The sequence below is a fragment of the Bombyx mandarina genome, chromosome A1, assembly GCF_030267445.1.
Source record: "Bombyx mandarina strain Sakado chromosome A1, ASM3026744v2".
Lineage (NCBI taxonomy): Eukaryota > Metazoa > Arthropoda > Insecta > Lepidoptera > Bombycidae > Bombyx > Bombyx mandarina.
The window spans coordinates 2,430,015-2,449,356 of record NC_143234.1 but is presented as its reverse complement, the minus strand read 5'-3'; the positions used below and the strand labels follow the sequence as shown (position 1 = coordinate 2,449,356).

The window sequence follows — 19,342 nt, the reverse complement described above, 5'->3', positions numbered from 1 at the left end:
ATAGAAATAACGAATAAAACAACCTTTTTTGAAAATAAATTGTAACTAGATCGATTTATCGCCCCCGAAATCACCTGTATACTAAATTTTATGAAAATCGTTGGAGCAGTTTCCGAGATTCAGATTATATACAAGAATTGCTCGTTTAAAGGTATAAGATTATAATGGTAGATCTCTAAGCAAAGAGAAATCTTACACTGCGATATCATTTCAATCGAATTAATAATGATAATATCGTTGATAAGGCATTTACGGTTTTAACGCATGAACACACACTGTCTGTACATGCAACATTACTAATTTATAGCTACAAATATGATTAATTAGTTTGGCTATCGATACTTTACTTGATACCTAATTGGATGATACGGCATACTTGCATAAGCTGATGAAATTATGTTCAAATCTTTGTTACCTTTTCCCTAAAGATAACATCCCGCTTATGACATTGAGTGTCAATTTTAGTCTTTCTTCAAGTGTGGTATGAAAATATTCATCATAGTCAAAAAACGACTTGTGTGTGGCTCTAATATTGGTGTTGATCATGCTATGCCTTCCCAGGACGCGGAAAACATCGTAGAGCTGTGTTTGTTCCAAAGCTAAACGAATATATGGCAAGAAGATCTATGGAAACGGACAGTGATTATCGGAGTGTTTCCAGGTAGTATAGATGAATTCGACTCTGACGGTGTATGGTAAAATGGAAATATGGGATCGTCTGAAATAGTTCTCTAGAACATTCCCCAGGTGGATCAACAAAAGTCAGTAAGAACAGAAGTCCGTAGACTAAGATCCTCCAATTGATCTACTTCAAGATTAAATTTCTTGGTATTTTCTTCGGTTTCCACGTGTCGCGAACAAAATGGTCACGGATTACGAAAATTTGTGGGTTTACGTGACCACAAAAAGTGTAAAGCATTTGCGACACCTGAAACAATGTAATGAGAATAAAAAACTTTAATGTAAACCCTAAAAATAGTTTTCCTTGTCTATACTAATATAAAAATCTACAGTTGTTTTTCCGGATGTTCCGTTATAACTACTGAACTATGCATCTTGACTTGAAACTCTGTATCCATGTAGAAAGTTCATGTACTTAATGGATAGGCTAATATTTATATAAGTGTTGGACTCCCTACACTAGTTGTGGGGGCGTTAATGATGAGAATCTTTGTGCGGGTGAGAAATACTAATGTTAATTTTAAAAGCCCAACAAGGCGGACGGGTACAGCTAGTTAATTTATATGAACAAAAGCGATCACGCATTAACTTTCTATCATCATCGTCATCATCATCAGCCTATAGCAGTTCACTGCTGGACATATAGGCCCCTCCAATGGCATGCCACTGAGCACGATCCTGGGCTTCTCAGATGCAACTCTTACCAGCCACCCTGCATAGATCGTCAGTCACTCCACCCAGCCTGAGGGCGTCCTGTACTACGTCTGCCAGTTCGCGAACTCCACTCAAAAACACATTTACTCCAACGGTTTTCGGTTCTCCGGCCAGCCTATTACCACTTCAGCTTACTAATCCGCTGTGCTATGTTGATAACTTTCTATACCGCATACTTTTCATCGTGGGCGTCTCATAGCAAATTGAACACACGTCAAAAAAAATTATATCAATAATGAAAAAAAAATGTCTACCAAATATTAATAAATTTTAGTCATTTTTTTGTCTCGAAGTGTATTCTCAAGTCGCTCAAGCTATAAGGGCGTATGTGTGATATGAGTTCGGATCGTAGTGTACACGTGACTCGTATGTGTGTGTGCGCGAGGATTATATTTTATTATATACTAGAATTGAAAATATTTTTTAATGGAAACAAAGGATATTTTTATTTTTCTGTTTTTATTCGTTTCTTCCATGAGTGAACGAGCTCACGGCTTGCCTAGTGTTGAGTGGCTACCAGATCCCGTAGACATCAAAACATGAGGCAGAGGTCTCAGTTACATCGTATACCTGATGCGTAGCGGATATAACCAGGACGGTGGTACCTACCCAGGCAGGTCTAAAACTAGTGATTTTTAACACGACCTTTAGAATCTACCAACAAGGGTAGGCATTTACAATGAGAATTTAATGAAGATCCGATTCTCAATCTAAGCACTGTCAGATAAAAAAATGGACATTTCGTACAAGAAACACTATTGACATCCAAAGTATGAAAGTATTGTCATTACAGAACTTCCCATAGACACAGCCCACTGAGTTTCTCGCCGGATCTTCTCAGTGGGTCGCCTTTCCGATCCGGTGGTAGATTCTGCGAAGCACTACTCTTGCTAGGGTCAGTGTTAGCAACTCTCCGGTTGAGCCCCGCGAGCTCACCTACAAACGTTAGGGCGAAGCTGAAATAGCCTCTCAAGGCTATCAGCTAAGGCAGGAAAAAAAAAAAAACAAATCAATATTAAGTTTTCTTTTGATTTTTTTTATTTATTTCAAATATTCCATATGTTTTCCGATTTTAAAGTTGAAACACGGTATTCTTTTTTAAAATTCAAATCAGTAAATTAGTTCCAAAATGGAAAATTAATAAAACCTCACGCAGTACATACAGCCAGCACTCCAATGCAATCGAGTCCAAATGAAAGTACCAACTGGGATTAACTTGGGAAACGAAGGCTATTCTAGCTTAGTGCTTTATCTAATATCCCTGTATTTTAGAACTGAAGCTGGATACGCTCACATGCAGAGCGTCACCTATTTTGGTCTAGGAATACCTAACAGAAGAAGGAGTAGAGACGGTTTATGTTGATAAATTTTAGGTCTATTAAAATAATTTAATTTTTGACGATCTTTGTCGGTTAAGATGCTATCTCTGAGGCTTTGCATGTTTCAGCGCATTCATCAAAAGACAATAGAGCCAAGAAATACAATGTCATTGTCATGTACGTGCACGTCGTTATAAGAACGCAATTTTTTATAATAACTAATCGTGGAAATTGCACACTTCTGGTCCCAAACTAGGATTCTCTGTATCTGGGAACTCATAGGTATAAACTTAAATACGTATAAATATTCATATATTTATACGTTATTATTATTTTATATTTATATATGTATATGTATGTATTTGTGTAAGTGTATTTGTGCATATATGTATTTAAATTTACGTTTATGTATGGTACGTATATATTTTTAATTTAATATAGATTTCATTGCACCTACCCCTATTTTCTCTACACCTTTGGTTGACTGATAGACAATGCCTTAGGCATTAATTCCCCCAATGTAAACTTTACATGAAGTACCATAAATAAACATATTTATAGATAGTAAACATTGAGATAAAGAGTTCGTTCGGTCTGGGAAACGAACTCAGGAGCCAATTAAGGCGCCAATAGCTGCGCCGCAAGTTCTCTAATATTTCAAATGCTTTACAGTTTTCGAGTGGAACAATTCAGACATATCAGAAAAGTAATATTAAAAGTGGTTTTAATTAAATTTGATCCTAAATAATTTTTTTAAATACGACTAACCGCTCCGTTGTAAGCTCTGTTCCGACGCACACAAACAAAACACAGGGAAAGCGCACCTGTGTAGCGCAGTCTTGAGAATAATTTTGTTGCTTTTATATGTATTATGTATGTATATGGATATACATTTTTACTTGCATTTTACGTTTTTTTTTCTGTGTACACATATACTTAATTTATTATGTTCGGTTCCTAAAACTGTCCACATATCGAACTAGTGAGCGAAATTGGAAAATTGTGAGAAAAAATGCTTAGAATAATTATGAAAACAACATTTCTATCGAAAAAAAGTATTTATTATAAGTCATCTTTCAGAAGTGATTCTTATTTTTGCACACAAAGCTGTCGGCCTCGGTAGCGCAGTAGGCAGCGCGTAAGTCTCATAATCTTAAGGTCGTGAGTTCGATCCTCACCCGGGGCATCGTTTTTTGTGTCATTTTCCTGTCGCCATTTAAAATGGTGCATTGCAGTAAATAATAATAAATTTGGAATATGGAATGAATATTTTTGAAAAAAAAAACTTCAAGAAATCATTACACACTTTTAAGTGAATCCTTGAGGGGTTTTTTTTGTACGCCGACTTTATTTTATTCACTTCGGATCTTAAGATGCACTATGAAAACGATCGTAGATACATCACCAAGCATCAAGATAATATGTTCTCTGGTCTCAGCTTAGTTTAACACCACCTAATCTTTTCCCGAGAGTATCACAAAGGGCGTCTAAGAGTTTGATCGGAGAATGAGCAGCAGCGCTCTCTGAGTTTTGCACCACCAGACTGCGACTACCAGCCTAGATTTACTTATGCTAGGTTAAGAGTATTGTAACTATCTGTTTCTACCGCGAAACAGTCGCGCATACAGCTTTAAAGGGTGGGGTAGCCGTTGTACTAAAAAACTCTGTCTTAGAATTCATGTCTCTAAGACATAAACCATCTTAGTGGAGGGCGGTATTTACGTTATAGATGTCTATGGGCTCCGTCAGCCACTTAAAACCAGATGGGCCGTGAGCTCGTCCACCCAACTAAGCAATAAAAAAGCTAAAAAGAGATAACCATTTTTGTTTGCTTAGATGGGTGGACGAGCTCACAGCCCACCTGGTGTTAAGTGGTTACTGGAGCCCATAGACATCTATAAAGTAAATGCGCCACCCACCTTGAGATATAAGTTCTAAGGTCTCAAGTATAGTTATAGTCTAGCCATTATACGATATAATTGAGGCTTCCATGATGTCTCGATGTGGGTAGCGCCATTGATTTTGTTGATGTCTATGGGCGCCGGTAAACGCTACTAACGGGTGAACCTAGAGCTCCCTCATGTAACTATGCATTTTTTTCCGAACACACCCTTGATTAACAAAATGTTTTCTACCCGTAATATGAATTTATACCGTAGTTTCATAATCTCAGCCTGTCTACTGTCCACTGCTGAACTTAGGCATCTCCAACTGATGTCCAGTGCTACCGGTCCGTTGTCACTTGCATCCAACGTACTGGTAGAGTAACTAGTAGAGGGCCGTCTTATACTGCGCTTGCCAGTACGGGGTTTAAGTGGTTTAAGCATTGGTAAAGAGAGACTTAGGAATGATTGAGGAATTATTCGAGATGATACCATAATCTTCTATATCAATATCTATACTAATATATAAATCTACAGTGGTTTTTAGGGATGTTCCGTTATAACTATTGAACCAAGCATCCGATTGACTTGAAACTTGGTATCCGTGTAGAAAATACATGTACTTAATGGGCTATAATATTTAGGCTATAATATTTATATGAGTGTTGGACTCACTACATCACTTGCGGGGATGTTAATGATGAGAATGAATGAGGTGGCAGGACCTCTTGAGAGTCCGCGCGGGTAGGTACCACACCCCCGCCTATTAGTGCCGTGAAGCAGTAACGCGTTTCGGTTTGAAGAGTAACTATACTGAGACCTTGGAACTTATATCTCAAGGTGGGTGGCGCATTTACGTTGTAGATGTCTATGGGCTTCGGTGACCATTTAACACCAGGTAGGCTGTGAGCTCGTCCACCCATCTAAGTAATAAAAAAAAAAGTTTAGAAATTAACATCGAACAATCACAGGCTTGACCGTTTCATATAGGATGCGAAGGAGATGTGTTTTAATAGATGCATAAGGCGCTATGTAGCTATGAATAGAACGGGATTAAAGTCTTAAAAAAGTTATCAAGATGGCTAAAATTTTCAAATAAATATTTCAGACGTGCACTCTCATCACTTCAATAAAAAATACATTAAAAAAAGGAAAACCATAAAAGCTGCCGTCTTGCAATGCGTTATCATTTTTATATGTTCCCCCCCTGTGCCGTTCAACCCCGACCCCCCTATGCACACACTCAAAAACCTCCCATAAATGGGTTAAAGAAAATGTGTCTACCTGGAAATATATAGTGCATGCTTTTTTATTCCTCCTACATTTTCTTTGCCATCCAAGATTCTCATATCGCCGATATAAAACTGAAAAATACATGTGCATAAATCAAACGAGAATAAATCTTAGCACACATAGAATAAGTTCGAATATGGAACACTTTATATAGCGCACTCACACACGCTCGAGCTTCACGAAACGAGTCTACTTTTAGAAAAAAAAAAGTGCACACATATAAATTGCATGCAGCTCGAAAGGGATGCACTCATAGTCGTAAAATACACACACTAACATGCTAGTCGACGCACACATTGATAATACGTTTCCAGTCTAGACACACGAACGTTATAATACATGAACCCGAGCACATGTGTGCCTAAGAAACCCTTCTATGTGTTGCGAAAATGCTTTTCCTTGCAGCAACCTCACGGGAAGAGTTCCACAGCGAATACCTCGCGGTAAAGACTGCTCGTTCTGAAATTTTTTGAAATTCGAAAAAAATATTCCATAAACAATAATAATAGTAGGGAATTCAAAAAACGAATCAATTGATTTGTCGCGGTGCTACATTCAAAACGCTTCACCCGCTTCGAAAAATGCGTTCCGAATTTGAAATGAATTTTGAACAACAAAAAAAGCCGTCGGTGCTAAGATGAAAAAATGTCGTTCGCGCCAAATAGCTGATTAGTGATCGATTGAAATTAACGTTTAATTGAAAATTTTTGTCTTTGGTCGCCGACTCGAGGCTTAAAGCGCGTGTTTACCGAATTAGTGATGTAAATGTGTTCGTTTAATGAGTGTCCGTATGTGTGAGTATCTGTGTGCGTTGTCACAGAGCTGTGAACATTACGTTCGCGTGATAATATTCGCGGCATACGATTGCGACTCATGCTAACTTCAAAACGTCCGTAATTACAAATTTAATTATCTTGTGTATTGTTTAATTATTTTATGTTTGTTTCGATTGATTTTCGTTATTTACATAAACAATAAACAAAACATTCAAATGATTGTTTGTATTGTTGCGAAACATTTCCATAGTGAAGATTTGTTTTAATTCAAAATGATTTTGCACGAGATATTAGTATTCCTTGCTTCCGTTACAACAGTGGCATTATGTTTCATATTTATATATTTAACTTCAAATTACATTACATGTAAATCTTTGAAGCGCTTTTAAATTATTAGGCATAATAATATTATGGGCGTCATTGTTTTTTCCAATCCACTTTTTATCACCATTTAGCAAGCATTATTTTCAGATTGAACGGAAAATTATCCAATCCACATTCTTATAATATAAACAAATTCCAACAAGAAACTGTGCAAAATTTCTTGTTTGATGATAATCCTTTTTTGTAAAAACTCTTTCTTGTACAGAATCTTATATAGCAAAAATAGCTTACAATAGGAGCTTTATTGCTTATTAGAAATTCACATTTAATAACCGTAAATTCATTTTATTTTTTAATATTATTATTAAAAGTTACCTTGTCTGCCGATATTTTTGAAGGCTAAATATTTGTTCTATGGCCTAATGACCTAATCATGACATTATTAATGAACATGACAGTGAATAATGAATTAAAGAGTAAAATCATTTGAATCAACAAAATCGAATTATAAGCACACAGTAAAGTTGTGTGACTGAAATGATGATCAATAAGCTTGACCATCAAATTATAAATAAAGGATACCATAGTGTAGATTGTTACCCTTAGTTCAGTCGTGCTCCCCATGTCTTTTTTTTTATTGCTTAGATGGGTGGACGAGCTCACAGCCCACCTGGTGTTAAGTGGTTACTGGAGCCCATAGACATCTACAACGTAAATGCGCCACCCACCTTGAGATATAAGTTCTAAGGTCTCAGTATAGTTACAATGCACCCTTTAAACCGAAGCGCATTACTGCTTCACGGCGGAAATAGGCAGGGCGATGGTACCCACCCGCGCGGACTCACAAGAGGTCCTACCACCAGTAAAAAGTGTCTGAGGGTCGTGATCACCTCCATCAATGAATGTCGTCCTCACGATGTTAAGCCATCTCACCCTGTCATCTACTACTCTGAGTGCATTGTAGACTGTGGGATCGAGGATGATGTGGACCTGGTGAAACCAATGCATTAACTTCGTCCCCGCGATCTCTTTCTAGCTTTTGATCTAGTTATTCAAGATTGGGTCCGTATTTCTCTTTTTTTTTTCTACCTAATCTGATAGCCTTGAGAGGCTGTTTCAGCGTAACCTTAACTAGTAGGTGAGCTCACGGGGCTCAAACCGGAGTGTTGCTAACGCTGACCCTAGGAAGAGCAGTGCTTCGCAGAATCTACCATCGGATCGGAAACGCGACCCACTGAGAAGATCCGGCGAGAAACTCAGTGGGCTGTGTCTATGGGAAGTTCTGTAATGACAATACTTTCATACTTTGGATGTCAATAGTGTTTCTTGTACGAAATGTCCATTTTTTTATCTGACAGTGCTTAGATTGAGAATCGGATCTTCATTAAATTCTCATTGTAAATGCCTACCCTTGTTGCCCGTTAATTCGCCCGTCGAGCCCGTGACCGGTGCTAGTGGTACCTAAAAGCACCGTTAATGGATCGAGAGGATCCGCAATGACGTGTTTTGGGCGACGTCGACTATTTATCATTCGGTCTACAGGATCGGGTATGTCGGATGGCATATTTTAGTATCACTTGCCAAGCAATTGTTGTAACATAAAAAAAAACAATTCCCTTCTAATACGAGCATCGAAAGAATCGATACGAGTAAGATTTTTATTTAAGTATGCAGGTCGTCTAGATATTTTTAGGGTGACAAACATTTTTAGCCCAATATAGCTTGTGACCTAGTTTCAGTCATTTCCAAATGGTTTTTCCAACATTACTAATGGACAGCTCACCTGTTGTTAAGTGGTAACCGAAGCTCGTAAACAGCGCAATGTAACTGCCGCCAAATTATATTCTGTGACGGATGTGTTCCAATCTATTTGCTTGATGGCTTCGTGATAGAAATAGGCAAGAGAGTGGTATCTATCCACGCAGGCTCGCCTGTAAATGCGTTACCTGTAGCAAAACAAATCAGGCATTTGTTTTTAGTTTTTGACGTGACAACGTCTTATAATTCGATGGAGCCGGCTGCACGCACGAAAAAACATGACTCATGCGGCGTTACCTCGCTCTGAGGCGTATTTTCTTATGACGTTGTCACGTTCAACTATTGTCAGTAAACCGACTTTACAGACAACCGATTTTTTATTATTATTATTTTAATCTCATTATTCTTAACGAATACTCCACTGTTTTTTTGTTCGCGGACGATTAAGGTGTTATTCCTCGACATATTATTTTGTTATTACTGGTGGTAGGACCTCTTTTGAGCCCGCATGGTATGTACCACCACCCTGCCTATTTCTGCCGTGAAGCAGTAATGCGTTTCGGTTTGAAGGGTGGGGCAGCCGTTGTAACTATACTTAGACCTTAGGACTTATATCTTAAGGAGGGTGGCACATTTACGTTGTAGATGTCGATGGGCTCTGGTAACCACTTAACAGGAGGTGGGCTGTGAGCTCGTCCACCCTTTCTAAGCAATAAAAAAATATTATTTTGCTAATTAATGTCTAATTTGCAGAAAATTATATTGACTAACGCGAAAAAAAAATTAAGCGTAAAAATTATTTTATTATTATTATTATTTTATTATTACTTGCGTTCTGGCAGATTATTATTATTATTTTATTTTTATGTATCCTATTTTTATATACCAACACTTAATTAATGTATTCGTTCAATGCTGGTAAATCGATAAATCGGGATAGTAATTAACTATTCAAAGTAGATATGTTAAAGTAAAGATAGTGAGTTAAGGCGATCCCTTCAAAGTAAAGTTGAATTACGGTGTATTTAACCAAACAAAGATTCGGTTATTAAAATTAAAATTAAACGAAACACATCATATATCAAAGAACAAATTATACAACAAATAGAAATTATAGAATATAAGTAGAAATTAAACAAATTTCGGATAATATATTAACAACTCCACGTACCATCCGGATTTGGAATGAGCTCCCCTCCACGGTGTTTCCCGAGCGCTAAGACTTGTCCTTCTTCAAACGAGGCTTGTGGAGAGTACTTAACGGTAGACAGCGGCTTCGCTCTGCCCCGGGCATTGCTGAACTCCACGGGCGATGGCAATACTTTTAAAAGTCGTCGTGGCCTAAAGGATAAGACGTCTAGTGCATTCGTGTTGAGCGATGCACCGGTCTTCGAATCCCAGGCGGGTACCAATTTTTCTGATGAAATACGTACTCAACAAATGTTCACGATTGACTTCCACGGTGAAGGAATAACATCGTGTAATAAAAATAAAAAAATAAAATTAAAACTCACCAACAGGTGGGCCGTATGCTCGTCCGCCTACAAGGGCAATGAAGAAAATCATAAATAAAATACAACACAAATAATGCTTGTTGTCTTTTTAACAATGCTTATAAAATATGCTAGAGTTATTGAATATTGTTGCATTTGACAGATGACCAGTGTAATGGGACCTGGGTCCGAACGTAGCTTAGCCCCTTAGCTAACAATGAACATGCAGGAAGAAAAAAAAATTAAAAAAAAAAGTGACTAACTTTAGTTCGTATAGGAATCTTATAAGATAAACAAAAATATGTTCTAACTGGATACTATCAATCTAATTGGATACTCAAATGCAAAACTCTTAAACTGACTACTGCAGGTAAACAAGCGGAATCAGTCCATCATGCAATGTCGCATCATGCAATTTTCGAAAAAATTACCTTCACAATGAAATGTTTTTCAAAGTGGATTCGTATGATTGGAAATGCGCGTTACAATAATATATACATAAGAGTTAAATGGAATCTAAGCATTCTGTCGCACCAATTAGGTTTTAAAAGCAAAATTTTCACACATTCGTTTTATAAAACGCATATAACTTTTGACATTAGGTTCTGATTTTATTTCGAGCATCACTCTTTATTTCCTCGGCAAGCTATCTTTAACTGTTTAAATAACTGTATAATACAGTGAGCACATCTATACAGAGTAGTAAAGCCTAGAAGTGGCATAGTGTCGATCAAAACTCAAATAATTACAGTTATTCCAAGAAACGGGTGAAGCGTTGATAGTGTAACAGAATTAATAAACATATTTTACTTTCAACAGCTACAGTCCAGGCACTTCCTACCCAACGATAGTTCCTATTAATACCTACATTAAAAAATAAGAAATATTTATTTTTATTTATATATTCAAAGAAAATTATATCAAAGTTAAACATTATATTTGTATTAGTGTTAGTGCCAATAAAACAAAATGTCGGTGAAGTTATCAAACGTATTCCTGAAAAGTCCGATTGACTTACAAATGAAGAAAGAATTCGAAGAATTTACAAATGAAGACAACAAAGTTGATCAGAATGACGGCAATAATTCAAGCGATTGTATATCTGAAGCCAGTGATCTAGAAAACAATGGACCTAATGATGAATCAACTAACACAGCTTTAGATTATACAGAAAATACACTATCGTACAACCCAGTTGCAGATTTCATCAAGAAAGAGTTACTACCAGAGTTTGATTTCGCAAATCCATTTAGAACCCAAAATTTGGCGTTCAAAGATGACTTCCAGAATTGTCGATCTCCGTTCCTATTGCCTACTCAGCTGTATAAGAGTTTCCTGGCCAGTCTTGGCAAGAAAAGGAGAAACGTAGCAGATTGCTATCCTTTGTACCCGACTAACATGTTCTTTGCCAATGGTTTTGGGTTCGAAACATCTGACGAAGAGAATAACGACACAATGCGTGAGGTAATTAACGTAGTTTGGGCGGCAGGCTGATTTTTTAAAGCAATATCCATGTTATTATTGGCTAAAAGTTTGTGTATTGGAAGTTGCGTCAAGATTACAAATAAGATAATTAAATCGGCAGATAGAATTTTCGGGATCTTCCAGCTGGGAGCTTCCAATAAGTCCAACTTTCTAATAATATTTGTCTAATTAAACCAATTGGAACTACATTCTATTTTAAATATTTCGAATAGCAATACGGAATCGAATGATATTATACTAGACATTTAAATAGATCTCTTTAAATTTCAATGGTAATACAAGATTCTGATTGTTTCAGAAGGCGGGTGCATCATCGGCGTTTGTTTGGAGCGGAGGGGGGGTGACCGGTGGAGGGGGCCAGGAGCAGCAGACCGCGCAAACCGCCGCCGTGCCAACAGGTCAGTACTTTCGACATCTTGATTTATTTTTGTATTAAAGTATAAAATATATTTTTTTTTTTCTAAAAAAAAAAATACTTTTCATGCCACCACCCTGCCTATTTCTGCCGTGAAGCAATAATGCGTTTCGGTTTGAAGGGTGGGGCAGCCGCTGTAACTTACTTGAGACCTTAGAACTTATATCTCAAGGTGGTTGGCGCATTTACGTTGTGGATGTCTATGGGCTCCAGTAACCACTTAACACCAGGTGGGCTGTGAGCTGTGTCCACCCTCCTCCTCCTCCTTGCGTCGGTTTCCTCATTACTGAGGGTCGTGGTCATGGCCTTGAAACAGATTGTTTTTTATAGTGCACCGCCATCTGTTCCTATCTGCAGCTGAGTGCAGAGCATCGTGCACTGTGGTATCCAGGGCTGCACGAATCTGTTCCGTCCAACGGGTCGGGTTCCTGCCTCTTAGTCGCTTACCCTCGACCTTTCCAGTGACCATCAATTTCTCTAAGTTGTCACTGTCTTTCCTTGCGATGTGGCCAAAGTATTCAAGAATCCTTCGCATGCAAATGGTGGAGAGTCTAGTCCGGATCTTCAACTGAGCTAGGATGGATAAATTGGTGCGGCGTGCGGTCCAGGGAATACCCAACATCCTCCTCCAGCACCACATTTCGAAGGCATCAATCCGATTGCTGTCAGCTTTCTTTATAGTCCATGTCTCTGCTCCGTATATGAATATTGAAAACACTAGTGTGCGGACTAGGTTGCTCTTGGTGTTCATAGAGATATTTTTGTCCTTCCATATTTTGTCCAGCTGAGACATGGCATCTTTTGCCATCCCAATCCGTCTGCGAATTTCCGGTTCACAAGAGCCATTGTTGCTGATGTTGGAGCCCAGGTAAACAAAGTTGTCCGTTACTTCTAAATTAAGTGTACCGCTGAGCTCCAGTCTGCCTGTGCGATCAACGATCATGACCTTTGTTTTAGATCTGTTTATCGCGAGTCCGAGGTCTTTGCTAATGCGCTCCATCCTGTCCAAGAACTTGCCCATCTCGATTTCGCTGGCTGCCAGGAGAGTGGTGTCGTCAGCGTAGCGTAAGAGATTTTACAGCCTCCGACGGTAATACCACCATCCCATCCATCGCATGTTTTCCTGACGATGTATTCGCCGTAAATATTGAACAGGATGGGTGACAGGATGCAGCCCTGCCGCACGCCCTTGTGAAATTTGAACGAGTCAGATGCAGTCCTATCGATTCTCACTACTCCCTGGCTGTTGTAGTATAATGACTGAAGGAGTGCAGTAAGGTGGCGAGGGACCCCCAACTCTGTGAGGACATCCCACAAGCAGTTCCAGTCAACACAGTCAAAAGCCTTACTATAGTCAACGAAACACATGATGACCGGCGTGTCGAATTCGTAGCACTTTTCCACAATCTGTCTCACGTTCAGTATTTGCTCCCTCGTGCCCTTGCCTTTTACAAATCCAGCTTGTTCCTGCGGGATCTGCCAGTCCAAATAGTAACGAACCCTGCTGTTTATTACATGCAAAAGAATTTTGCTAGCGTGAGAGATGAGGGCCAGGGTGCGGTAATTATCACATTTTCTAGTTGAATCTTTCTTGTGCAGTGGGATAATTACAGACCGCGTCCAGTTTTTGGGCCATTCACCGTTTTGCCATACGTGATTGCAAATCTTATGGAGTACGTCCAAGCCATTGTCACCAAGAGCCTTGAGGATCTCCGATGTGATATCGTCAGGTCCGGGAGCCTTCTTTGATTTGAGCCGGTCGATTGCACCTGTTACCTCTGATCTCAGGATATTAGATATTAGATATTGTGTTCACCCATCTAAGCAAAAAAAAGATTTCGAATTGCTTTCAGGATGAAGCAAAGATGTAGTGTAAAAAAATAGTCTAGTACATTGTCGGATTGATTCTATCCAAGATGGCCGTTACTACATTTCGCTCTCGATCGAGACTCCCTGTCTCATGAAATTTCGCTGGGTGATGGTTAAGAGTTCGGTAGTCACCGAGGATGGAACGAATGTCCGGCCAGTGGTTGGCAAGGGTATCCAAATCCAATCCAAACTTACTTGTTTCAGGCACGACAGGCGGCGGCGGGGCTCAAGGTCTGGTGCACTGGATGTCTGTGATGGCAGAGCACATGGGAGGGGGACACAATGACCCCTCCCATTACGCGCTGCCTCCATGGAATAACGGCGGAGTCGATGTGAGTAAATACAAAAATATAAAGTTTTTTTGTAGACATTTCAGAACAGAAGCGTCATCTCATACCTGCCAATGGTATCTCGGCTTATATAAACATACATAGCTGCTTAAGCCGTCGTCCAATGACCACTAAATATATTATTATGATAAGACAAGTACGATCATTATCTTTTAAACGAAGTCTCACCTAAATTCGCATAGTAATATGTGTTCGAATAAGAGGTTTAATTTTTATGTAAGCGAAATGATCGCATGTTTATTTAATTGTAAAGAGGAGGGATGCCATTAATAATGGAAAACAATATCAGCTAAATGACTGCCAAGGCTATGCTTACCGGACCGTATACTTTTTCTAAAATTTTCCCTTACCAAACCGCACATTTACGGCTGTTTGTCCTCAATAATTTCACGAATTATATATTAGAGGCCTTAAATCGATTCCAGTCAATAATATTGGCAAGTACCTTGTCTTTCACGTAGATACAAAGAACAACAATCTCAGGATCAATAAGTAAATAAAGAATTTGCGTTGTAAAAATGTCAGTTGAGATGACCACAATGCATTTGAACTAAATTATAACTTGAAATAGTTTAACCTCTAATACTCAACTAGCATTATTAGACCCCTTGGCGTTCTGAAGAGTTTTCATCTATGCTGATATCCATTGGTACTATCGCAACAGTCATAAGTTATTCTTGTAGGCAACGGAGTAATCTAGAACCTGATTCGAATTTCTTTAAAATTTCTGAACCTGAATTTTGTAGTAAAACTAGATATCATTTACCAAGGTAGAGAATGTGCCGATCAACACTATCTATGCCTAATTATTTTGTGTAGCTAAAAATGTGGATCAATTCGATGACCAAGGACCATAGTCTCCAGTAATTATTTAACTTAAGCCGCAGAATCAGCTAGTTTTCACGTTTAAAAGAGAAAATTTCGGGGCAAAACTACCTAATCGAGAAAAGATCTCATTTTCAGAGTCAATAACAAAAGCACGAAATTCTCAAGCTCTGCGTTTAATAGCAGTTGGTGAAGTTACATTAGTTTAAATATTATGCAAATTGAATAACGTTGGCCATTATCTACAGATTCCGTGTTAATTGTGTGAACTCTTTGAATGTCTTGCGATATGAATTTCTGCGATCGTCAGTTTGCGTCTAACGGATGGTAAGGGCAGGTGCAAAAAGGCCAATCGTGGAACGTTGCTAACATATGACATGTGGTTCAATATATATATAATTTGTTTTTATTGCTTATATGGGTGGAAGAACTTACAGTCCAGCTGGTTATTAAGTGGTTACTGGAGCCCATAGATGTCTACAACGTAAATGCGCCACCCACATTGAGATATAAGTTCTAAGGTCTCAGTATAGTTACAACGGCTGCCCCATCCTTCACGGCAGAAATAGGCAGGGTGGTGGTACCTACCCGTGCGGACTTACAAGAGGTCCTACCACCAGTATTTACCAATATAACTCAGTTGCTCCAAGTCGCATATAATTGAATAAGTACAAACCCAGTTGTTTCTTTCTTTTGTATCTTCATAACCGAATATACTTCTGTGTCAAGGAAAACGTTAAATTTTTTTCTCACGTCAAAAAAATAATTTGCATTCCAAACTCGAACTAGATCATTTATTACTAAGCGAAATAATGAAAAGAATAGAAATCGTGCATCTTTTAACAAACAGACAAAACCTGCTTAGAGATTTTGTACGCGTCATTACTGTAACGCAAGAAAACATAGTTAATTTAAAGCTGTGAAATAAAGCTGTGATCTTTAATTCGTTTCAGATAAATACTAAAATCGTTTGTAACATTGGCAGAACGAATTGTCAACCCTTGCAATTTTGTGATAGCATGCTGTGACGAAAAATTATGCAAATTTGTTATGGACTTCCTAATTTCACATAACCCTTAAAGGTTTGCGATTACGAACCACTTTTGCTTGCGCTATTAGGATCGGGCCAGTTATCTAACTGTAGTAGTTGGTACTGTGTGATAGCGTGCATTTTTCTTTGGATCTCGCTCAGTTTTATGTAAAGTGGTGATGGATTAGGCAAATGCCTTGATACTCGCAAGTACCAACGTTATTTGATTAATCATTTCCTATATATTTTGAGGTCGTTTTAGATTGTTCTCACATATTATTTTGCATAATACTTGCTCTGAATATTTTGAAAATATGCAATTTAATGTATGCCACGAGGTCATTAAGTGCAGATTATTGATGGCAACACTAAAGCTTGGGGCAAACTGTATAAATTTAAAATTCGTGGGAAATTTTCTAGAATACTCTAATGATATTATAATTGCAATGAAACTACATTTTTTCGAACAAGTTTATAGGGTCAAATATGATGTTCCAATACAGAATCATTTTTTTAAAGAATTAGCTCCAATGTTCATCAAGTCTTTTTTTTTATTGCCCTTGTAGGCAGACGAGCGTACGGCCCACCTGATAGTGAGTGGTTACCGTCGCCCATGGGCTTCAGCAATGCCGGGGGCAGAGCCAAGCCGCTGCCTACCGCTTAATACTCTCCACAAGAGACATATCATAGCGCTCAAAGTATTTCCCCACTGAAGTATCAGTTCGGTTGTTACTTGTTACGTCCATGGGTAACCGGTTAAAACCAGATAAATTTAGAGGGATTTTTGTAAACAAAATCTAGGAGGTGTTTCTTTTTAAATGAAAGAATGAATCAACAAACCTTCAACAAGATCCAAGAATTACAATCACCCATCACAATTTACTAACTAATAATTAAAATATGCACATACATTTTTAATACAAATATTTTAATGCCGCGATGATAATCACGAACACGCTAAATACAGTTATATCGATTTTATCTAATGAAAACGTATTGTGTACACAATATTCTGTGTACGTGCGAAATTTTCGCTTCCCCGCCTCGATACACGCGAGCGAACTCGCGCGATTTAATTACATATGAAAATTGTTATCATTCGTATGTAATTAGATTTTATGGGCCTTTTATTTTGTATTAGTTACATTGCAAGTGCCCAATTGGCATGCGGTAGGAGGTTTTAAATATAATAGTAATGAATAACGACGTGATCTACTAATTAGTCAGCTTTATTTTCTATGGTAATACAGTTGAAGCGTGATTGAGGGTAGGTGGCAATAATTTCTGACATTAATGCAATGTGCCCAATAAAAATACTATTTATTATTGGACTGGACTGGGTCCATATCTGAGCCCATAGATATGACAACGATAATGGCACACCGGTCACCGTCCTCGTCGAACCTGTCGCTTGCGACGAAGGGCTCGACGAGTAAATTAATCCATAGACACAGCCCACTGAGTTTCTCGCCGGATCTTCAAAGTGGGTCGCGTTTCCGATCCGGTGGTAGATTCTGCGAAGCACTGCTCTTGCTAGGGCCAACAACACACCCGACTTGAGCTCCGTGAACTCACCCACACGTCAAGGAGAAGCTAAAATAGCCTCTCAAGGCTATCAGCATAGGTAGGAAAAAAAAGAAGATAATGGCATCATCCACCTTGCACTAAAGGAGGTTCTCTATAATACTGCATTATGCCTGGCTTATCGTTAACACAAGAGTTCATCGCGGCAGAAATAAAACAAATGCTTATATATCTTGCGTGTGGATTTTTAATACGAACAAAACATGTGAGAAATTAGAGAAAGAATGTCGAAGCAGAATCGGGGATGAAGAAAGAAATCGGGATGACATCACTATGGATAGATAGATCGCTTCTAATGATAGAAAATCTGTCAACATCGTCTATTGTGCGACAGGCCTCCAAACAAAACAGTAAGACTACTATAGTACCTACCACCAAAATCTATTCGCTATTAAATAATATATCACGTTTTTTAATAAGCATTTTTATGTTCTCAATTCAAAAAGACTTATCTCGCGTATCGTCCTGTTCGTGAATTACAACACCGCGCAAACAAAACGCGATTATAAAGAAATACATTTTTTCTTTACGATAAAAAAATTGCCAACAAACCGTTTCTTGACTTGTGCGTGTAACGATAGTTTGATGGAACCGTCTGTGCGTAGAGAGAGCAAAAAAAACAATACAGAAATGATCACTGCTTTATTACACGGTGGGGTCGCCAGATATTCATCAAAAGTTTTGTGTAGAATAAAAAAAACTTGTCCCAAGTCTTTTTTGTATGTAATTAAAGATCGGTTTTTGCGAGACGTCCTCGTGTCGCTACCGTTATTTATAGATGTAGGCAGTAGGCAGCGGCCTGGCTCTGCCCCTGGCATTGCTGAAGTCCATGGGCGACGGTAACCACTCACCATCATGTGGGCCGTGTGCTCGTCTAGGCAAGGACAATAAAAAAAAGTGAAGAATTCTAGGGTCTGATTGCCAGGAACCTCACTTGAGGCAGGATTCGGACCTCAGTAGTGTGGTCTAAAATTGTTTCTCCCTGTCTCTTTCAGGGGGAATCTATTATAAGGGCAGCACTACTATACCATCACAATAATAATTGAGATTTTTCCTTAGTCCCTGGCTGGATAGAGGCCTTAACTTTGGGATGTCTACGTCATGCCAAGTGGGGCTAAGCTCTTGTACCTAATGGAATATTAAAAAAAAAATATGTTCACATACCACACAAATCTTCGTAAGGAATGTTTTCATAATCTGATAAAATACCTTGAAAGTCTAAGAAATACGAAGTCTTCAACGGTATTTGGTTGTTCATACGTCTCAGACCTATTGTTCAATAACTGATCCTAGCTGTTTCTGCCTCACTTCCATCTAAAGTTCTATAGTGAACTCCCATTGTGGTCTTTTGGAGTTTCTGTACTAAACTGCCCATTTAAAAGACCATAGCGAAATAATGCAGAGCTAGCTAAACTGCAATATTTTCTCCGGGTTTTCGCTAGTGTTCGAAAACATAATACGAAGATAATATAATCAAATAAAAAAAAACGAATATATCGGAATACTTTATAGTTTTCGTCGTCACGGACGATGGAGATATTAT

At 38.4% G+C, this 19,342-nt stretch overlaps 1 protein-coding gene and 1 non-coding gene across 7 annotated transcripts in view; both read left to right on the top strand.

Annotated features, from left to right (window-relative positions):
- The window catches only part of LOC114239569 (zinc finger protein rotund), a 225,790-nt gene that overhangs the window by 46,669 nt on the left and 159,779 nt on the right, over positions 1 to 19,342 (top strand). Inside the window, exons 1-4 of one of the 6 annotated variants that reach the window (XM_089739663.1) lie at positions 6,316 to 6,684; positions 11,061 to 11,705; positions 12,025 to 12,124; positions 14,215 to 14,342. In XM_089739663.1, coding sequence (XP_089595789.1) covers positions 11,211 to 11,705; positions 12,025 to 12,124; positions 14,215 to 14,342 — 723 coding nt within the window. In that variant the 5' untranslated portion in view covers positions 6,316 to 6,684; positions 11,061 to 11,210. Of the gene's footprint in view, positions 1 to 6,315; positions 6,685 to 11,033; positions 11,706 to 12,024; positions 12,125 to 14,214; positions 14,343 to 19,342 lie in introns of those variants that run through there. The other 5 variants (XM_089739664.1, XM_089739665.1, XM_089739666.1 and 2 more) reach the window with 5 other exon arrangements.
- Positions 3,828 to 3,900, top strand: TRNAM-CAU (transfer RNA methionine (anticodon CAU)). Its single transcript has one exon. It is a non-coding gene; the product is annotated as a tRNA-Met (tRNA).